The 18,260-nt window shown below is 40.3% G+C and overlaps 2 protein-coding genes across 2 annotated transcripts; both read left to right on the top strand.

Moving 5' to 3' along the window:
- Window positions 1-4: 4 nt before the first annotated feature.
- On the top strand, window positions 5-8,831 carry LOC130435929 (thrombospondin type-1 domain-containing protein 4-like). Its single transcript, XM_056766826.1, has 18 exons — window positions 5-17; window positions 129-180; window positions 395-455; window positions 2,477-2,610; window positions 2,719-2,920; window positions 2,990-3,098; window positions 3,225-3,361; window positions 3,653-3,857; window positions 4,055-4,230; window positions 4,324-4,393; window positions 4,466-4,660; window positions 4,733-4,862; window positions 6,521-6,725; window positions 6,823-6,996; window positions 7,067-7,240; window positions 8,007-8,186; window positions 8,318-8,462; window positions 8,554-8,831. The coding sequence occupies exons 1-18, from the start codon at window positions 5-7 to the stop codon at window positions 8,694-8,696; spliced, it is 2,505 nt and encodes an 834-aa protein (XP_056622804.1). The 3' UTR covers window positions 8,697-8,831.
- A 1,554-nt stretch (window positions 8,832-10,385) lies between these two features.
- Window positions 10,386-17,357, top strand: slc24a5 (solute carrier family 24 member 5). Its single transcript, XM_056766550.1, has 9 exons — window positions 10,386-10,532; window positions 10,610-10,789; window positions 10,927-11,010; window positions 12,346-12,449; window positions 12,876-12,976; window positions 13,058-13,341; window positions 13,954-14,160; window positions 15,292-15,393; window positions 17,035-17,357. The coding sequence occupies exons 1-9, from the start codon at window positions 10,445-10,447 to the stop codon at window positions 17,355-17,357; spliced, it is 1,473 nt and encodes a 490-aa protein (XP_056622528.1). The 5' UTR covers window positions 10,386-10,444.
- Window positions 17,358-18,260: the final 903 nt, after the last annotated feature.

Below are 18,260 nucleotides of genomic sequence, written 5' to 3'. Positions count from 1 at the left end.
GGTCATGTGCTTCAGAGGTCAGTGGGTCAGGGTCAAAGGTCAAACGAGGTCTAAAACTAGACCCTATGTAGACAGGTGACTGGATGAGGTTGAACTTGAGTGACAGGTGTGTGTGTGTGTGTGTACAGGTGCAGATCTGATGTCTGTGATCAGAATGAAGGGTGCAGCTCTCAGCATCAGGTGAGATGTGATTTCACAGCATCATCATCATCATCATCATCATCACCCGGATTCACTGTAATGACTGTAGTTGAGGACATATACAGAATATCTCACTTTATGAATTGGCATAGAATTTAGAGGCTATCATGCCTGTCAATCATAAAATCTGATTTGTTTGGGACGTGTGGAGGTCAGTCAGCATTTGTGTAAGTGTGTTATCTTGTGTTTGTAGTGTTTCTGTGGTGACAGTTTTCATGTGCTCCTTGTGTCATCACACACAAAACCAACAAGAGGTAAGAGAAACAAAGAGGCACTTTCATTAAATTACATTATGACTAATCCTTTCAATCACGTCACACCAAAACAAATAGAAAAACATAATTTAGGAAATGAGGAACATCAGGGAAACACAAAAATCTACTGCACAGAAAAACCAACTAGAAATGAATTCTCTTTAGACAAACTGTTAGGGTTGATTTGGGGACGAGATGTGATGTTATAAAGATTCATGATTAATAGAATGAGGATGTTTGATCGATCATCATTAACACACAGTTCTGATCTGAGATCAGCTGTGATGACAGTAGTGTAGTTGAGTTTGAGATGAAAGAAAGAGTTTTTGGGGGGTTGAGTTTCAGTGTCGGGTCGGGATGAATGTCTAACCGTTTGTCCGGATCTCTCATGAGTCACACAATCTTTCTGAATGAAAACACTTGTGTGTACAGTTGTGTGTGATCTGCTGCGGAAATAAACTCAAACAGTAATCATAGTTTGTTAGACACAACCTTATCCACACACTCTTTAACAAAAGATGACAGTAATGATCTTACATTTGTTTTATATTTTATTACTGTCCGGCTATATGTTTATTCCAAGTTATGATATTCTTATTTGTTTCATTGTGTTTTTGTGAGATCCTGAGTCTGCAGGGTTATATTGAGATGGTGAATTGTTGTAAATAATGAGAAAGAAAGAATGAAAGACAAAGCGGATATTATTATTATTATGAATAATTGTGTTATACCTCTCTGTTCTCTTCTTCTGTCATTTTGAACCCTTCACCTGCAGCAGCCCTTTCTAAGAATACACATGAAAACACACTGTTGACACTAAAATGTCTGTAACTCATGAATTCTTTTGAATTCAGACCTACGGTTGGTTTCGTTTGAAAGAAGACAATTAGCAGTTTATTGTTGAAAAAAGAAATAACAAGTTATTTTGTTATGTTTATTGTAATATATATTTTTAAAAGGTTTATGTTTTTCTTTGATAAAAAAAATCAGTTAAAAAAATATGGATCATCACCAAAATCAAAAAAGTCAAAGTCTGAAAGGTCACCAAGTGTTGATACACCATATTTTGAGTGTCTAAGTTTTTAGCGATTTTCAGCGACAAGTGGTTCAGTTGACTGTGCGATGACATATTGTACAGTAGCACAGTTCGTATCCCGGCTCGTGGTCCTTTCCCGGCTACTGATTCCCTCTCTCTCATCCCATAATTTCCTGTCTCACTCTTCACTGTCCTATACATACAAAAAAGGCAAAAAAAACATTCATTGCATTAAAATAAAGATTATCGTTTTTAGCTGCTCTACCACCTAAATCCACCAAAGGCCCCGTAGACTTGCATTGGTTTTAACACTAAATCTGAAATTTATTTAGAGGCTTTTTTTCTCTTCCAATTAACAGACACAGAACAAATTAAAAGCACAGGAACATGTAAACAAAATAAGAAATTTGTATCAAACAATATATTTGATGCACACCGTTATCATTTATGAATCAATTACTCTTTCTACACTAATCATTGTATAAAACACTGATCAAATGTGTTTTCAACGATATAATGTTTGTCATGAGAAGAGCAGAATTGCAAAGTATTGAAGCAAATGTGAGCGTTCCGTTTGCAGTAGTTATTTTTGATACGCTCTCTTATCATTTATGAATCAATAACACTTCCTTTATTTGATAAAAAAATATGAAATATGTATTCTAGAGTCTCAGACCTTTCCAACGATATGTAGTTATGATTAAATCAGAATTCCCCCAAAAATGTGGAAGAAATGTGGGTGTCCCGTATACAGGACAGTGACAAGTGAAAGAACATAACAAATGAATAAAATACTACATACATTATGCTATAAAACTGTGATGACATGTTTTCTGGAGACTTTATAAGGTTTGTCATAATAAGAAAAGAATTCACATGCCTAATCTTGAAGTAAAGCTGCTGTAAACGGCTTAGTGCCATGTAGGAGGACAGTATTTCTTTAAAGTATATTTTCCTTCTCATGTCGATGTTCATGTGAGCACAGATCCGGTCTTCAGCTGATCTTCAGCCCAGTGGGTCTGTCGGGGGCTCGTGGGGTCCGTGGCAGGAGTGTTCACGCTCATGTGGCGGTGGTCTTCAGAAACAGAGCCGAGTTTGTCTTCAGTCTTCAGGAAACCCGTCTCACACACACAGATGGAGGTTTCTTCAGACTCTGAAACAGTTTCTCTGCATCTCACAGATTTAATGAATGTTTGAGTTCTGTTGTGTTGATGTGATCTGTCGAAGGAAATCGAACAGCGGCGGCATCAGTCCGGGCAGGAATCCATACGTAACCTCTGTACAGACGTCTGACCTCAGACACACACGACCTCATGAACACAGAACACATCACAGTGACGATCGCTCAAACACCCGTCAGCCATCAGCCTCCATCACAAACACCACCTGCCCTGGAGGATCTCACCGACTCAAGATCTGTAACATCATGGTAAACACACTTACACAACATCTCACACAACATGTGGAGGGATATGTGTGATGTGTTTGTGTTGTGAATTCTCAGGCCTGTCCGTCACGGAGCAGACCAATCAGAGAGCTGCAATGTTCAGTGTTAAACGCACGGTCCTTCATGGGTCGACTGTATGAATGGGAGCCGTTCAGCGACGGTGAGACTCAATGAGATGATTTTAGTCTTACATAGATCTCATCACAAACATTTCTCATTAGAATCTCTACGGTCAACAATCACATGAGACAGAAGCTGTGATGTCAATGAGAGTCATGTGTTACAGGTGATGGTGAACACGGCTGTCAGCTTCACTGTCGTGCCGTCGGTTTCCGCTTTTACGTCCGTCAGTCTGATGATGTCATCGATGGATCTTCATGCGGTCAGAACCGCTCATCTGTTTGTGTGGCGGGACGGTGTGAGGTAGGAGTCAAAGATTTGTTCGTCATTCATGAGATTCATGCTCTTATGATGCCAGTCAAGGGTTCTTTCATGTGAAGATGACTGAAATGTGTCACATGACTTCAGAGGATAGAAATACACTGTCAAAACAATCTTTTGAATATTTTTCACCCAGAAACATGAATGAATAATGTCAGTATTTCTGTTGAATTGTTTCCTGTGAAGTCCTGCTCTCTCTGTCACACATCCGTCTGTAAAGACTGACAGTAAACTCTCAATGAATCTCTGTGTGTGTGTGTGTGTGTGTGTCAGAGAGTGGGCTGTGATGATGTGGTGGGTTCACAGAAGATTGGGGACAGATGTGGTGTTTGTGGGGGTGATGGCGGAAGCTGTCAGCTGATCTCAGGTCTGTTCCAGCACTCTCTCTCTAAAGTGGGCTATCACAAGATCATCGACATCCCACCAGGGGCCAGAAACATCAACATTACAGAGATGATGAAGAGCAGAAACTATCTGGGTGAGGACCTCCATCATCACCAACCAGAAGTTCAATTCAAAATGTGCCTCAGTTGACTTTCATTAGGAGGAATAAAAATGAGCTGGTGTTGAAGTGAACTCCATTAATATTGACTGTATCTCTCATGTTTCATACACCATCATCTAAAGGATGTGTGTGTGTGTGTGTGTGTTTGTTTGTGTGTGTGTTTTGTGCAGCTCTGCGCAGTCACTCTGGTCGATCCATTATAAATGGTAACTGGGCCATTGACCGTCCAGGAGTGTTTGAGGGAGTGGGAACCATGTTCACATACATGCGACCCAATGAGATCAGCAGCACGGCGGGAGAATCATTCCTGGCCGAAGGGCCGACCAATGACATCCTGCAGGTTTACGTGAGTGAGAGACATGATCTATAGAATACAGCACACGTGTGTGTGTGTGTGTGTGTGTGTGTCTGTGTGTGATGTTATTTCACTGGTGTTCAGATGATCTATCAGCAGCCCAATCCAGGAGTTCATTATGAGTTCCTCCTGCCATCAGAAGAGCCTCCACTGAGTGAGTTCTGTTCTCTCACATCACTTCTTCACATAAACACGGCTGCTGTTTCAAACAAGTGTTGCTCTGCAGTGAATGTCATGAACGGACCGACGCCTTCTGATCCCAACGGCCGGCAGAATCCCACAGAGGAGCGTGAGAGGTCAGGTGTGCTCCAGAGTCCCTCATCCGTCCTGAATCATGTCTTACCTGCTGCTCCACACACACACAGAGGATATAACTGGAAACTGACGGGCAGCAGCGACTGCAGCGCCTCCTGTGGCAGAGGTCTGAACTACACCTCCAATAAAACATCCCTGTGATTTACACCATGTGTGAGTGGATTTGTTTTACGTGCAGGTGTCAGGTACGGCGTGTTCAGCTGCGTCCATCGCATTACTCGCGTCCAGGTACAGAGTGAGCTGTGTGACCGCAGTACCAAACCCAACCACCAGGAGGAGCCGTGTAACATTCGGCCCTGTCCCACATTGTGAGTCTTGTGAGGACGCTCATTACGTCACAAATTGATGTCTGTGAAAGATGATTAAAAGGGTCGCACTCTATAAATCACCCACTATACCCTCATTCAATATTCCCTACATTAGTTCACTAATATAATACACTTTAAAGCCACAATATGGAATACTTGGACCGCTAGATGAAGCGCTTTCGAAACAACAACGAAAGAGAGTACCTGCATTCATAACTATTCAAATAATCTGTCTATTAAAACACATGCAAGAGCGCCGATATTAATTCTCGTTTTATTTCTTCCTTTGTCCATAAGCCCGCTTGCCTCATTTGGTCTAAGTTTACACTTTCTGGGGTTTCCTTTACTCGCCAATGAGAAATAGTGATCCAAAATAACAGAACAAATGATACTTCTAGTTTCTACAACAGGAAACTGAGAGTCGTGCTGAGCAGCGGATCTTAAGTCACTGATATGCGACAAAACCAAGGGTGACAAGGGACGGGACATTCTTTTAAATAGGAATTCCTCTGGATTTGAACATTCTTGGGGACATTTGGGGTAAAGTACACAACTGCATGAAAAATATCACACTGTGCAAGTGATTCTGGGATATATTTCATAACAAAATGATTCCAAATTGTGGCTTAATGCGCGGGTGAAAACGAGTGAGTAAATTCAGACACTGAGCTCTAGAAACGCTGCGGGCGCCATCTTGTGCCGAGACGCGGGAACTCATTCAGCCCGAGCGTCACGAGAGATGGCTAGCAGCTAGCCGTAGCCGTGGCTTGCTTCCGAAATCCCAAACTCAACTTTATTTATATAGTGTGTTTGTTATTGTCATTGGTACAAAGCAGCTGTACATGACCTGCAATCTGTGACAGTATGTTCTGAATATGAATCATTCGTGATCGGCCGATACACCACTAACTTACGTTCTATATAGTGTGAGTGTGAGTACTATGAATGTCAGACATACTGCGTCCGCCATGTTTTATAGTCATGTGACCCATAGGCTCTTTGAGATGTGACGTATTAACAACAGCCTACACGTGAGCATGAAAAAACATCATTAAGTCAGGAGAAATTCATTCATTTAAACCAGATGTCCGCCTTAAAGTTTTCTGCTCTATTTATTTAATTTACTTTTGAAGCGTGAGAGTTGCTCAGCTCCCGTGGAATCATGGGATAGATGAGTGTCCATCTGATCACAAATCTCGGCGGAAGTAGTAGACCATCCGGGTAATTCTCACCTATTGTTTTGTGCGTACTGAGGTGTTGAACATACTATTCATGATTCATACTAATTTTCAGCTCTTATATTGTATGGAAGTAGGCGATTTCAGACGCAGCGGGTGAGTGTACATCAGTTGTTCACTCATTTTTACGATGCATCATGGGATTTAATGAGTGTCCACTATGAATTCAGACTCCATTAAAAATGGATGTCCCCTCAAGTGCACTATATGATGGTGTAGGGGGCTTCTGATCTGTCATGTACATAAACAAACACGTGTTACATGCTGAAATGTTTCATACAACACTCTTCCCACAGTGTGAAGTGAGAAGAAAAAATCGATTCAATTCTTTTGAATCTTATGAAAGATTTTTTTCCTTTCAAATAAGTGAGAATGAAGGTTATGACGCTGTTGTGTGGTGGTGTTTGTGTTGTGTGTCAGTTGGGACATGGGCGAGTGGTCTGAGTGCAGTAGGACGTGTGGTCCGGGGTCACAACATCGTCAGGTTCTGTGTCGTCAGCTTTACTCCAACAGAACTTTAACTGTACACGCCGGTGGATGTCATCATCTGGAGCGACCGGAGACCAGCAGCACCTGTCAGCTGAAGATCTGCAGCGAGTGGCACATCCGCTCTGACTGGAGTCCTGTGAGTGACGGCTGTCAATCACTCCCCCTCCTCCTCACACACATCAGTTACTAACGCACATGAAAACACAGGACTCATGATTCTGTGTGTGTGTCAGTGCTCTGTGCCGTGTGGTGTAGGTCAAAGGTCACGTCAGGTTGAGTGTGTTAGTGATGTTGGTGATGTGGTGGCAGATGAGGACTGCAACATGAAGCTCCGGCCCAGTGATGTGGAGAACTGTGACGCCGGGCCGTCTACGAGGAGCTGGTTCTTCAGTGACTGGAGCTCTCAGGTGACTGACACACACACACACACATCTGCTGTGTCTGTCAGACGTGTCTGACGTGTGTTTGTTGTGTCAGTGTTCTGCCGAGTGTGGTGCGGGTGTGCAGACACGCAGCGTTGTGTGTTTCACCAATCACATCAGTGATCTCCCGCTGGAGGGCTGTGGGTCCGAGCGCCCCCCAGAGGTCAAACCCTGTGACCACGGCCCGTGTGACAGCCGCACTGAGTGGTTTACTGGACCCTGGAGTCAGGTGACTCTCTCTCTCTCATCTTTATTAGAGCTTCACAATTGAGTACCTCAGATGGGATGATTTTTTTCTCGTGCAAAACTCGATAGCCAGTTAGGATTTTAGGACTTCCGGTTCCATCGCTCCAAAGTCTATTTGAGTGGGTTTTTGATGAATAACCTGAAATAAGGCCTGTGGTTAACAAAACATCTAAATATTTGCACGTTTATATCTATGACATAAAACACACCTGCTTTTAACCGCTCGTGATATTTTAAGCCTTAAAACGGCAGTTGCTAACAAGCAGCTAAAAGCGACAACTTCCTTTGGCGGGGACGTACGTCATCATAGATATAAAGCAAAAAATGCAACATGGGCTCAAATCTCTTAAAACCTGGATGTGAATTCATTCACAGAGTAATTACTTACCAGGGTACACTAATGTTATGGTTATTTGTAAAGGTTATCTTGATAGACAAAACGTGTAAACATCATAAACCTTTGATAATCACAGAGCTTATTCTTTGGGATCTTAAAAAAATGCACAGGCTTTCGGGCGAGGGAACCAGCGCAGCGCTTACTTCTGGGTAAGCCTACAAAAATACATCATCTCTGAGGTACTGGATATTCTGATATTAAAATGTACTAAAAAAATGCTTTTATTGATTTATTCATAAATATCTTGCTGATTAAAGATGTTAATTGTTTATGAAAAAATACTATTTTACAGGTTTATTAAAACATCATATGACTTATCACATAATACGTCTGCTATAATGTTTATGTTCAGTGCTCAGCTGCGTGTGGCTCAGGCAGTCAGCAGAGGGCAGTCGTGTGTCTGATGACGTCACATGAGGGATTTACAGTCATGCCTCCGTTTGAGTGTTCATCTGTAGACAAACCCCTCAGTCAACAGAGCTGCATCATCAGAACCTGCGCAGACACCTGGTACCACACAGACTGGAGCCCTGTGTGTAATACACAAACACACAAACACACACACACACACTGAACTTAAGTTTGTCTGTTGTCTGTTATCTCAGTCTCGTGTTAATTTTAGTGTGTGTGTTTGTTTGTGTGATGTGCGTGTGTGTCTTGTAGTGCTCAAAGTCATGTGATGGTGGTTATCGTGTGCGAGAGGTTCGCTGTGTCTCTGATCACATGATCATCAGTGACAGATGTGATGAAGAATCAAAGCCACATGACAGAGAGATGTGTAACCCCGAGCCCTGCCTTCCTCTCATTGGTCAGTTATCTTCATCTGTGTTTAAACATTATTCACTTTTTTGGTAATGTATGTAGATCAGATGTGACGTGCACATGTGTGTGTGTTTCAGATGAGAAGTGCAGAGACAAATATTTAAAGTGTAATGTGGTGGTGCAGGCGCGTCTCTGTGTGTATGATTATTATCAGACGGTGTGTTGTGCGTCCTGCACACGTGTGACACACAAGAAGTCTGGACACTGGAGACACAGATAGTCATCATCACTGTGAGACGTTCATGAGATCTGAGCATCATCACTGCTCATGTGTGGATGCTGCAGAGGACACAGATCTGAAGAAGATGTGCAGAAGGACCCTCACTGATCTCCAGTCAGTTCATGTGACACACTGAGACTCATAAAGACTTTAATGCAGCAGGACATCAGACTCTTGTCATGTGTGACACTCCTGAAGTTCTGCTGGTGTCAAACATGAAAAACACAGACATTTGATCTTATGTATGACATCACAATATTCAGCACAGGGTTGTGTGTCTCACTACGCAACTTTTAATCAATCTATTTACAAACACACTTTTGTTTATTACTCTTAATACTGCTGATATACCCAGTGCTCTCTCTATCACACACTCTCTCAAACACACACACGCACACTCTCTGTCAGACACAAACACACACTCTCTCTCACACACATATGCACACACAAACACACTCTCACACTTTCTCTCTCTCACACACACACCCACAAACACATGCACGTGCACACACAAACACACACACACTCTCTGTTACGGCCACTGCCATAACATTAAGAGGGAGACAACACAAAGTTCGGTCTAGGGTTTTATTTAAATAACATAAGGTAGGAACAAACATTGAATGGGAAGAAATCAATCAGGTAACAAAGGAGCACAGGTCTGCCCGGACGAGCGCTCCAGTCTCGCCCCTGAGTGTAACGAAGCGGCTTCCTTTAAGCACACCGTAAAGGGTCCACAGCTGTAAGAAATTAGATAAATCACACAAACTGGTAAACGCCATGCCGGCCCCTAAGGGCAGACAGAGCGTTACAACAAAATAAACATTAAATGTAACACGCTCTCACACACACATATACACACACAAACACACACTCTCACACTCTCTCTCTCTCTCTCACACACACAGACACACACACACTCTCTCTAATCTCTCTCTCACACACACAGACACACACACACTCTCTCTAAGACACAAACACACACTCTCTCACATATGCACACACATACAAAAACACAAGCTCTATCTCTCTCTCTCACACACTCACATACACGCGTGCGCACACACGTACACAAACACACAAACTCTCTCTCAAAAAAGTTATGTATTTTTGTATAGTGATGTGATCTGAACTTTAATCTTGTTTTGAAATTTGTTCTTACATTTTCTCCACACAACACAACATAAAGTGAGACATGTTCAATCAGTCTGATGTGTTTCTCTGAAGGATCTGTGATGTGAATGCAGATGATATTTACTCCACAACACAAACACATCATCAGCTTTATTTAACATGCGATCACATGCAGATGATTTACTGGCATTTAAATGAATGAAATCTGCTTCTTTATCAGCTACCGAAGGGTGAAAACAAAACCAACAGAAAGTTTTATTGTGTAACATCACAGAACTCAACACAACTCACAAACAGGTTTAAATCATCTGAGTGACAGGCAGAAAGATGAAGTTATCTGTGTTAAATGGAAATAATTTGTCATGATAACATTTGTGTTTCAGTGTTTCAGCCCTGAAGGCTTTGAGGTCGCTCATTCAGAATGAATGAGTCTTGTGATCACACACACAGAGAAAGAGAGAGAGAGAGAGAGAGAGAGAGAGAGAGAGAGTGCAGTACGTCTCAGTGTTCATGTGTCTGCTGTTGGTGGTGGTGTGATGATGAGGAACTATCAAGTGAAGAGAGAAGCTCTAAACAGAAGAAGAGATGTTTTACTCTGGATTACGGCTCTTCTGATGCTCATATTTGCTGCTGTTCATCTCATTTACTGCACTGGAAACACTTTCAAGAGTTCAGATCCTGCAAGAGTCCGGCGAGACGTCGGTGAGATGACTTCTGTTTGTTTCACGTTTGTTGTGTTGTGTATGCAGATGTGTTAAATACATGTGTTTGTGTTTCAGATAATGTGACCGACTGTATTCCACCACAATCCTCTGAATTCCCTGAGGGGTTCTTCACTCTTCAGGAGAGGAAAGATGGAGGACTTGTCATATATTTCATGCTGATCTTTTACATGCTTCTGGCTGTTTCTATAGTGTGTGACGAGTATTTTCTGCCGTCTCTTGAGGTCATCAGTGAGCGTACGTTCTGTCAGATCTAAGCACACGTGAACGTCACGAGCCATACGTGATTCATTCTATCAGTTCATGAAATACAGGTGAAACATGTCATGAGAATTCTGTGTTGTGATGTCTGTGAGATTTTCTTTCTCTCTCAGGTCTCGGGCTTTCTCAGGATGTTGCTGGAGCCACTTTCATGGCGGCTGGAAGTTCTGCACCTGAACTTGTGACTGCGTTTCTGGGTAATTTGCTGGACATCACCTACACTCACTTTTGGTTCCATAAAAAACCTCTAACATGTGAAGAACAATTCTGTTTCACAATAGGTTCTTCAGATTATAATAAAGAGAGGGTTCTGTAAAGAACCTTCTATGACATCCCATTGAACACCCTTTTATGCCCCTTTTATATGTTCTAGTGTATAAGACGATTACTTTGAGAGCATTTTACAGAAGTCTCCTGTTTCTCAGATGATCTCATGAGAATGAAACGAGCCTGTCATCTCACAAATATCATCCTCATGAGATCTATAAATCTGTCTTTGACAAGATCATGACCCAGAGGAGAACGTTATTGCTCAAATGTTTCTCTCTTACAGCTCAGGAGTTCATCTAGATTTGAGTAAATGTGATGAGAAATGTTTGAATTGATATTGAGATCTTCAAAAATATTGACTTTTCATTGCAGACCAGACAAATCTGAGCTCAGCTTGACAAACAGTTGTTGAGATTCAATTTAATTTGGTTTATATAGCGCTTTTCATAATGTGGATGGTTTCAAAGCAGCTTGACAGGAGAAAATACGAAAAACATAGAAAAGGTCCAACACAGAAAAGTGAACGGTGTTTATAGAACAAGCAAGATTATTCTAATAAATAGTATCTAATATTATCTTAATTACTAGTCATTCAATGTTTTATATCTTCGATGCACTCTGCCAGTTTGAAGGAATCATCTGGTCTTGATAAGATATATAGCTGAGTATCATCTACATAACAGTGGAAGCTAATTCCATGTTTTCTAATAATGTTGCCGAGGGGCAGCATGTATATGGAGAAAAGCAAGGGTCCTAAAACCGATCCCTGAGGTAATCCTTCATTTACTTACCCTAGATTTGATGATTTACCATTTAAATAGACATATTGATATCTGTCTGATAATTAAGATCTAAACCATTGTAGTGCCTGTCCCTGAATACCGGTATAATTGTGTAAATGATCTAAAGGTAAGGTATCAGTAAGGTCAAGCAGGTCTAGGAGTGAGATGTTACCTTTATCTGATTCTATAAGCAGGTTGTTAGTAATTCTAACGAGCGCAGTTTCAGCGTTATCATGCAGTCTAAAGACAGACTGAAATTTCTCTCCTCAAACTCTAATGACAAACACATTTGTCCGATGTCTGACTCTCAGGAGAAATATCTCAGACTTAAGCCAAAGTTTATCACATTGATGACTGAGATGTAACAGAGATCTTATCTGTGATCCAGCACAATAGTTTCAACTTTGTTGTTGTTGTTAATGTTGTTTTTGATGGTTATTAAGTGTGTCCTCTGATGTGATATGGTGTTTGTCGTCTCAGGTGTTTTTGTGACAAAAGGAGACATTGGTGTGAGCACAATCATGGGTTCAGCTGTCTATAACCTCCTGTGTATCTGTGGAGCGTGTGGACTCTTAACCTCTGCGGTACACACACTCTCTCTCTCACACACACACACACACCTACACACATACACAACACACACACACACACTGTCACACACACACACACACACACACACACACACACATGTCTGGTTTATTATCTCTGTGGTGACAGTCCATAGGTGTAATGAGTTGTATACTGTACAAACTGTATATTTGATCCCCTAAACCTAAAGATCATAGAAAACTTTTTGCATTTTTAAAAATGATCGTTCTGTACAATTTATAAGCTTTTGTGCCCATGGGGTCCTCAACTTTGGTCCCCACAGGGGCACGAGTCCCCATGAGTTTGTTCTCCCACTAACACATCAAAACCAAGTCCACACACACAAGCACAATCACACACACATTCTTCACGTACGTGTTGGGAGTGTGTCTGTGGTGCTGATGTTTGTGATGTTGTTACAGGTGTCTCATCTGACGTGTTGGCCGTTGTTCAGGGATTGTGCGGCGTATACTGTGAGTGTGGTGGCAGTGATCGGCATCATCTCTGATAACAGAGTTTACTGGTGAGATTCACGTGCCTCTAGTTCCACCGCTCGCATCTGAAAACACTTCTGAATGTCATGTGACTGTTGTGTTGTTTTCAGGTATGACGGAGCGTGTCTTCTGCTGGTGTATGGTGTTTATGTGGTGGTGTTGTGTTTTGATCTGAGGATCAGTGAGTATGTGATGCAGAGGTTCAGTCCGTGTTGTTCGTGTCTTCAGAAGAATTCACAGGACTGTAGTGAAGAGCGGCCGCTCGTGGGCTGGAGCGATGACGGTGACGTCCCAACGCAGCGGAGATCTCGAGCGGACAGCGGAATCTTTCAGGAGGATTCAGGATATTCTCACCTGTCTCTCAGCCTCCACGGCCTGAATGAAATCAACTCAGGTACTGTGAGAATTCTGTATTCATTTATTTACTCTCATGTCATATCAAAACTCATGGAAGCCCATTTTTGCCACATTATTAAAAAAAGATGTCTAAAAAGAAATTATGAGATTAAATGATCAAATAAAAAATTGTTATTATGAGATTAAAAATCAAAATGATAAAATATTTATTTTAATTATGAGATTCTATCTTTTTATCCAATAATTATTATTCTTTTTCTCATCATTTCAATTTTGAATCTCATAATTGTGACTTTTAAGAGACAGATTTTTTTATCACGTTGCGGAAATGGGCTTCCATACAAACCTGAGTGAGTTTCTTCAGAACACAACAGAAGATATTTTGAATAATGTTGATCATCAAACAACACTGAGCTCCGTTGACTTCCATTGTATGAACACAAAACCACTGAGACATTTCTTAAAATATCTTCTTTTGTGTTCCACTGAAAGACTCACACACACGTCTACAAACACATGAAGGAGAATAAATGATGACAGAATGTTTATTTTCAGACAGAGTGTGAAATGATTTAATTGAAATTATTTCTGTTGTGTTGTTTGTGTGACATTGTGTGATGTTGAACTCTTCTCGTATTGTGTGTTTCAGAACAGAAGAGTGTGTTCCGGATGCCGGATCACGATATGAAGCGGATCCTCTGGGTTCTGTCTCTGCCCGCTCTCGTTCTCTTGTATCTGACCATCCCTGACTGCAGGAGACGCTACTGGAAGAAATGGTATATGATCACCTTCCTGATGTCTGCTGTCTGGATCTCTGGATTCACATATGTTCTGGTGTGGATGGTCACTGTCATCGGTACAAACACTCCTCATTAATTCACTGTCACTGTGTGTTTCATTCAGTCAACATTACACCAGGAACTGATAAAGTTTTTAAAGTCAAAACTCAACACGTCTCCATATTACAGCACAGACATGATTCATGAACATTCAGATCTCAAAACAAGACCAACTGTTGGTCCTGAAGTTTCCTTGTATTGTGTATTTGTTTTTAACACTTCATTGACCATTGTTTTTGGCGGATTGATCAACACTTTTACTACAAATATCAGTTAAAATATGATTACTGTAGTAAAACCAAATAAACCACAGCAAACATGTTTTTTTTATTTCATGGTCAATTTTCTTAAGGGAGGAGTTTATCTTCAGCTGGGGGTCACACGCAGGCGGGTCACATGTCACTCGTCTTCATTCCTGACATTCCAGCGCTGTATCCTCAGGGATTATGATGCTGAGGTCTGCATTGTGAACCTCACAGAGCCCTGAGAAATCATGTGATACAGCAGCATATAATAGGATTATTATTCACAGAACGCTCGCACATGCTCACATGAGCCACTGTTATCTAAAGAACAGGTGCTGAGAGAGAGAGAGAGAGAGAGAGAGAGACAGAGAGAGAGAGAGAGAGACAGAGAGAGAGAGAGAGAGAGAGAAAGAAAGAGAGAGAGAGAGAGAGAGAGAGAGAGAGAGAGAGAGAGAGAGAGAGAGAGAGAGAGAGAGAGAGAGAGAGAGAGAGAGAGAGAAAGAAAAAGTTTGGTTCCAAAATGAGATAACAAAAATCATGTTTTTCCAATTAATTTCAATCAAATTGCAGTCGGTTTGGTTTGAGTTAATCCATCATAACTGAAAAAATACAGCAGACTAACACAAGTAAAACATGATAACATGAAGTTATCTCATTTTGGAACCAAATGCTTTCTGTGCTTTATAAAATTCTAGTGAAGTACTTGTTTGGTTTGAGTATCATGACAAACTGTTTACTAACACAACCGCTGATCTATAATGAACATCAGATTTTGTAACATTTTCTAATAAATCACAGCTGAGATCTCTTTAGGATCTCAGTTTTTTCTCCTAGACTCAGACCGGATGGAGAGCCAAAGGAAGCATGTGTTTCAGTGTTGTTTAAGGGTGTTGTTGTGTTCAGGTGAGACGCTGGGGATTCCTGACACAGTTATGGGAATGACTCTTCTGGCAGCGGGAACGAGTATCCCGGACACTATAGCAAGTGTTATGGTGGCTCGCGAAGGTAAAGAAATGTATTGATTTTATTTAACCAGGATACAAATCCCATCGAGACTTCACAGTTTCTTCTTCCAGGGAGACCTGGTCAAGACAGCGACACACAAAGTTTCACACAAAATAATACTCAGTACCAAAAATTAATAACACATCTATCAAGAAAAACACTTGAACTAACGCTGGTAAAGACTCCAATTTAAGTACACTTTGCAAATCATTCCATGCCCAATTGGCATTGAATGAAAAGCAAATGTATCAAATTCCGAGGACACTTTTGGGACTTTAAAGTGTGCACCACACACAAAAAATAATGCCGCATTGTAGACAATTTCCACTTTCCATAATACAGAAGAGACTGCATGCATATAAACAATGTCCCCATAATCAATTATAATTTATTCATTTCCTTCTTGTCTCAACATCAGTTTTGGTTTGAGTTTCTCAACAAATTATCAATGTGGACATTAAAAGCCAATTTCTCGTCCATCCATATACCTAAATATTTGTAGGAGCCAACTCTATCAATATAGATACCATCTAGAGTTGAGATCAGCACATCTGGTTCCTTATAGTTAGTACGGCTAAAGATCTTATATTCATATATTTCCTGTAGCTCAGTGGTAAGAGCACAGAGGGATCCCAGGGGATTGCACATACTTAGAAACAAATGTAAAGGATAATGCAATGTTAGTCACTTTGGATAAAAGCATGTGCCAAATGCGTAAATGTAAATGTAGTCTTTTATGAGTTCAAAACCAACTTCATCTGTAACAGTGAGCGTTGAATGACAATAATTGCAGTTTGTAAATTCATTACTGCTTGGTTTACAGCTGTGTATATATCTTTTCTTCTGCGTATAAATGTATATTCGTTTAGATTAGTTTATTTATTTATAAAGCACATTTCAAACAACGGAAGTTGTAACCAAAGTGCTTTACAGATATATTAAAATACTATTTTAAAGAAAAATATTAGCTGAATCCACTCTAAAGTCTAAGTCATTTATGAACATAGAAAACAGAATAGGAGCTAAGATGGATCCTTGAGGGTCTCCTGATTATACTTGTAAAAAAGAAGAATGATTCATTTCAAAACTCACGCATTGTGTGCGTTCAGATAGATAATCTCCAAACCACTTTAAGGCTATTTCACTTATGCCTATAGATCTTCATTTCTTTAACAATCAAATGTGATCAACAGATCAAAGGCTTTTGACAGATCTACATAAAATGCTGTACATGATTTTTTGTTCTGTAATGAAGTGTTGAGATTATTTGTAACTGACAGGGCTGTAGATATGGTACTATGACCTGCTCTGAAACCAGATTGGTGATTGGTCAAATACTTTTGCCATACTGATAATCTAACGATAGGACAATAATGATTAGGGTCTGAAGGATCTGAATTCCATCTTTTTGGTATAGTATTTGAGGTTAAACTTTGATTTAAAATTGCTTCTGCAACAATAAAATATGGCTCAATTTGATCAACTCCGGTTGATTTTTTAATATCTTATTTTAGTAAAGCATTATAAACCTTGGTTGATGTAATGGAAGAGAAATGTAAAACTTGCCTAAAACAATGAAAACAAATGAAACAGACTGTGAAGTTCTCTCTCTCTCTCTCTCTCTCTCTCTCTCTTTGACAGGCAAAGGTGACATGGCCATGTCGAACATCGTGGGCTCAAATGTTTTTGATATGTTATGTTTGGGACTGCCGTGGTTCATTAAGACGGTGTTTGTGGAGACGGGGTCACCGGTGGAGGTGAACAGCAACGGTCTGCTCTTCATGTCCTGTACTCTTCTCCTCTCCATCGTCTTTCTCTTCTCGGCCGTTTACATTAACGGATGGAAGTTGGACTGGAAGCTGGGTGTGGTGTGTCTGATCTGTTATATTCTGTTTGCCACTTTATCAATCCTCTATGAACTCGGGATCATTGGAAATAATCCCATCCGGGCCTGTGGTGACTGACACGCTCGAGTTTCTCAGTTTTGTGATTATTAAAGTGTCTGATATTGTTTGCAAAACATTCATCAGGTTTATGATTTGTGCTGCTAATCTTCTCTGAATCTCCTGAAGTATTCATGAGAACTCATGTACAACATTTGCTTAAAAGACTTTATTCTGGGTAAACGTCATGTGCTATGAAGATGAGACTGACTGTGAGGGACACAATCTGAGATTGAATGATAACTTTATTCAACAGAACACACCACACTTTGGGTTTTATTAATGTGACATTTTAATTAACATCTCATCAAACTGATCAGCAATATTATTCAAAATGAAACCGTTTTGAGAATAATTTATCAACACTTCATTGCTCAAAAGGAATGTTGCCTGTCAGTATTCCACTGGTTTAGTACGTTTACAAAATAAGACGTTTTAACAAAAACCTTTATTACAGATGCTGTACAGATGCTTTTTCACGTCAATGTTCAAAATGTTAATTTCAAAAGCAATACAACAAAATAAATTTCACTTCATTAAATTTGAACATATGCATTATCATGAAAACAGAATGTGTATTTTCTCATGCTTCATTTGCTCCATTTTTGTGGGGAGCTGACTCTCACCTTAAACTTAAACCTCAAACTAAACATATTCTTAGAGATGTAATTATAACCAGTCTATTGAATCATTTGTTTATATTTTATAAATCTCCGATGATAATAGAAATAAGTCTAAGTGTAAATTTTCTATTTTAAAAGAGACAAAATGTCAAGTATTCTAGATTTGGGCATCATCATCATCATCATTAACCTCAATCTCACAGAAATGAAAGAGTTCTGAAGATCTTTAAAGAGCTCTCATGACACTGGTGTTCATTCAAACACAAAAAAATAGTTGAAGGGATAATTCATCCAAAAATGA

This window comes from Triplophysa dalaica, chromosome 14 (genome assembly GCF_015846415.1).
Source record: "Triplophysa dalaica isolate WHDGS20190420 chromosome 14, ASM1584641v1, whole genome shotgun sequence".
Classification (NCBI taxonomy): Eukaryota; Metazoa; Chordata; class Actinopteri; order Cypriniformes; family Nemacheilidae; genus Triplophysa; species Triplophysa dalaica.
The sequence above is the reverse complement of the archived record's forward strand: the minus strand, read 5'-3'. Positions and strand labels throughout refer to the sequence as shown.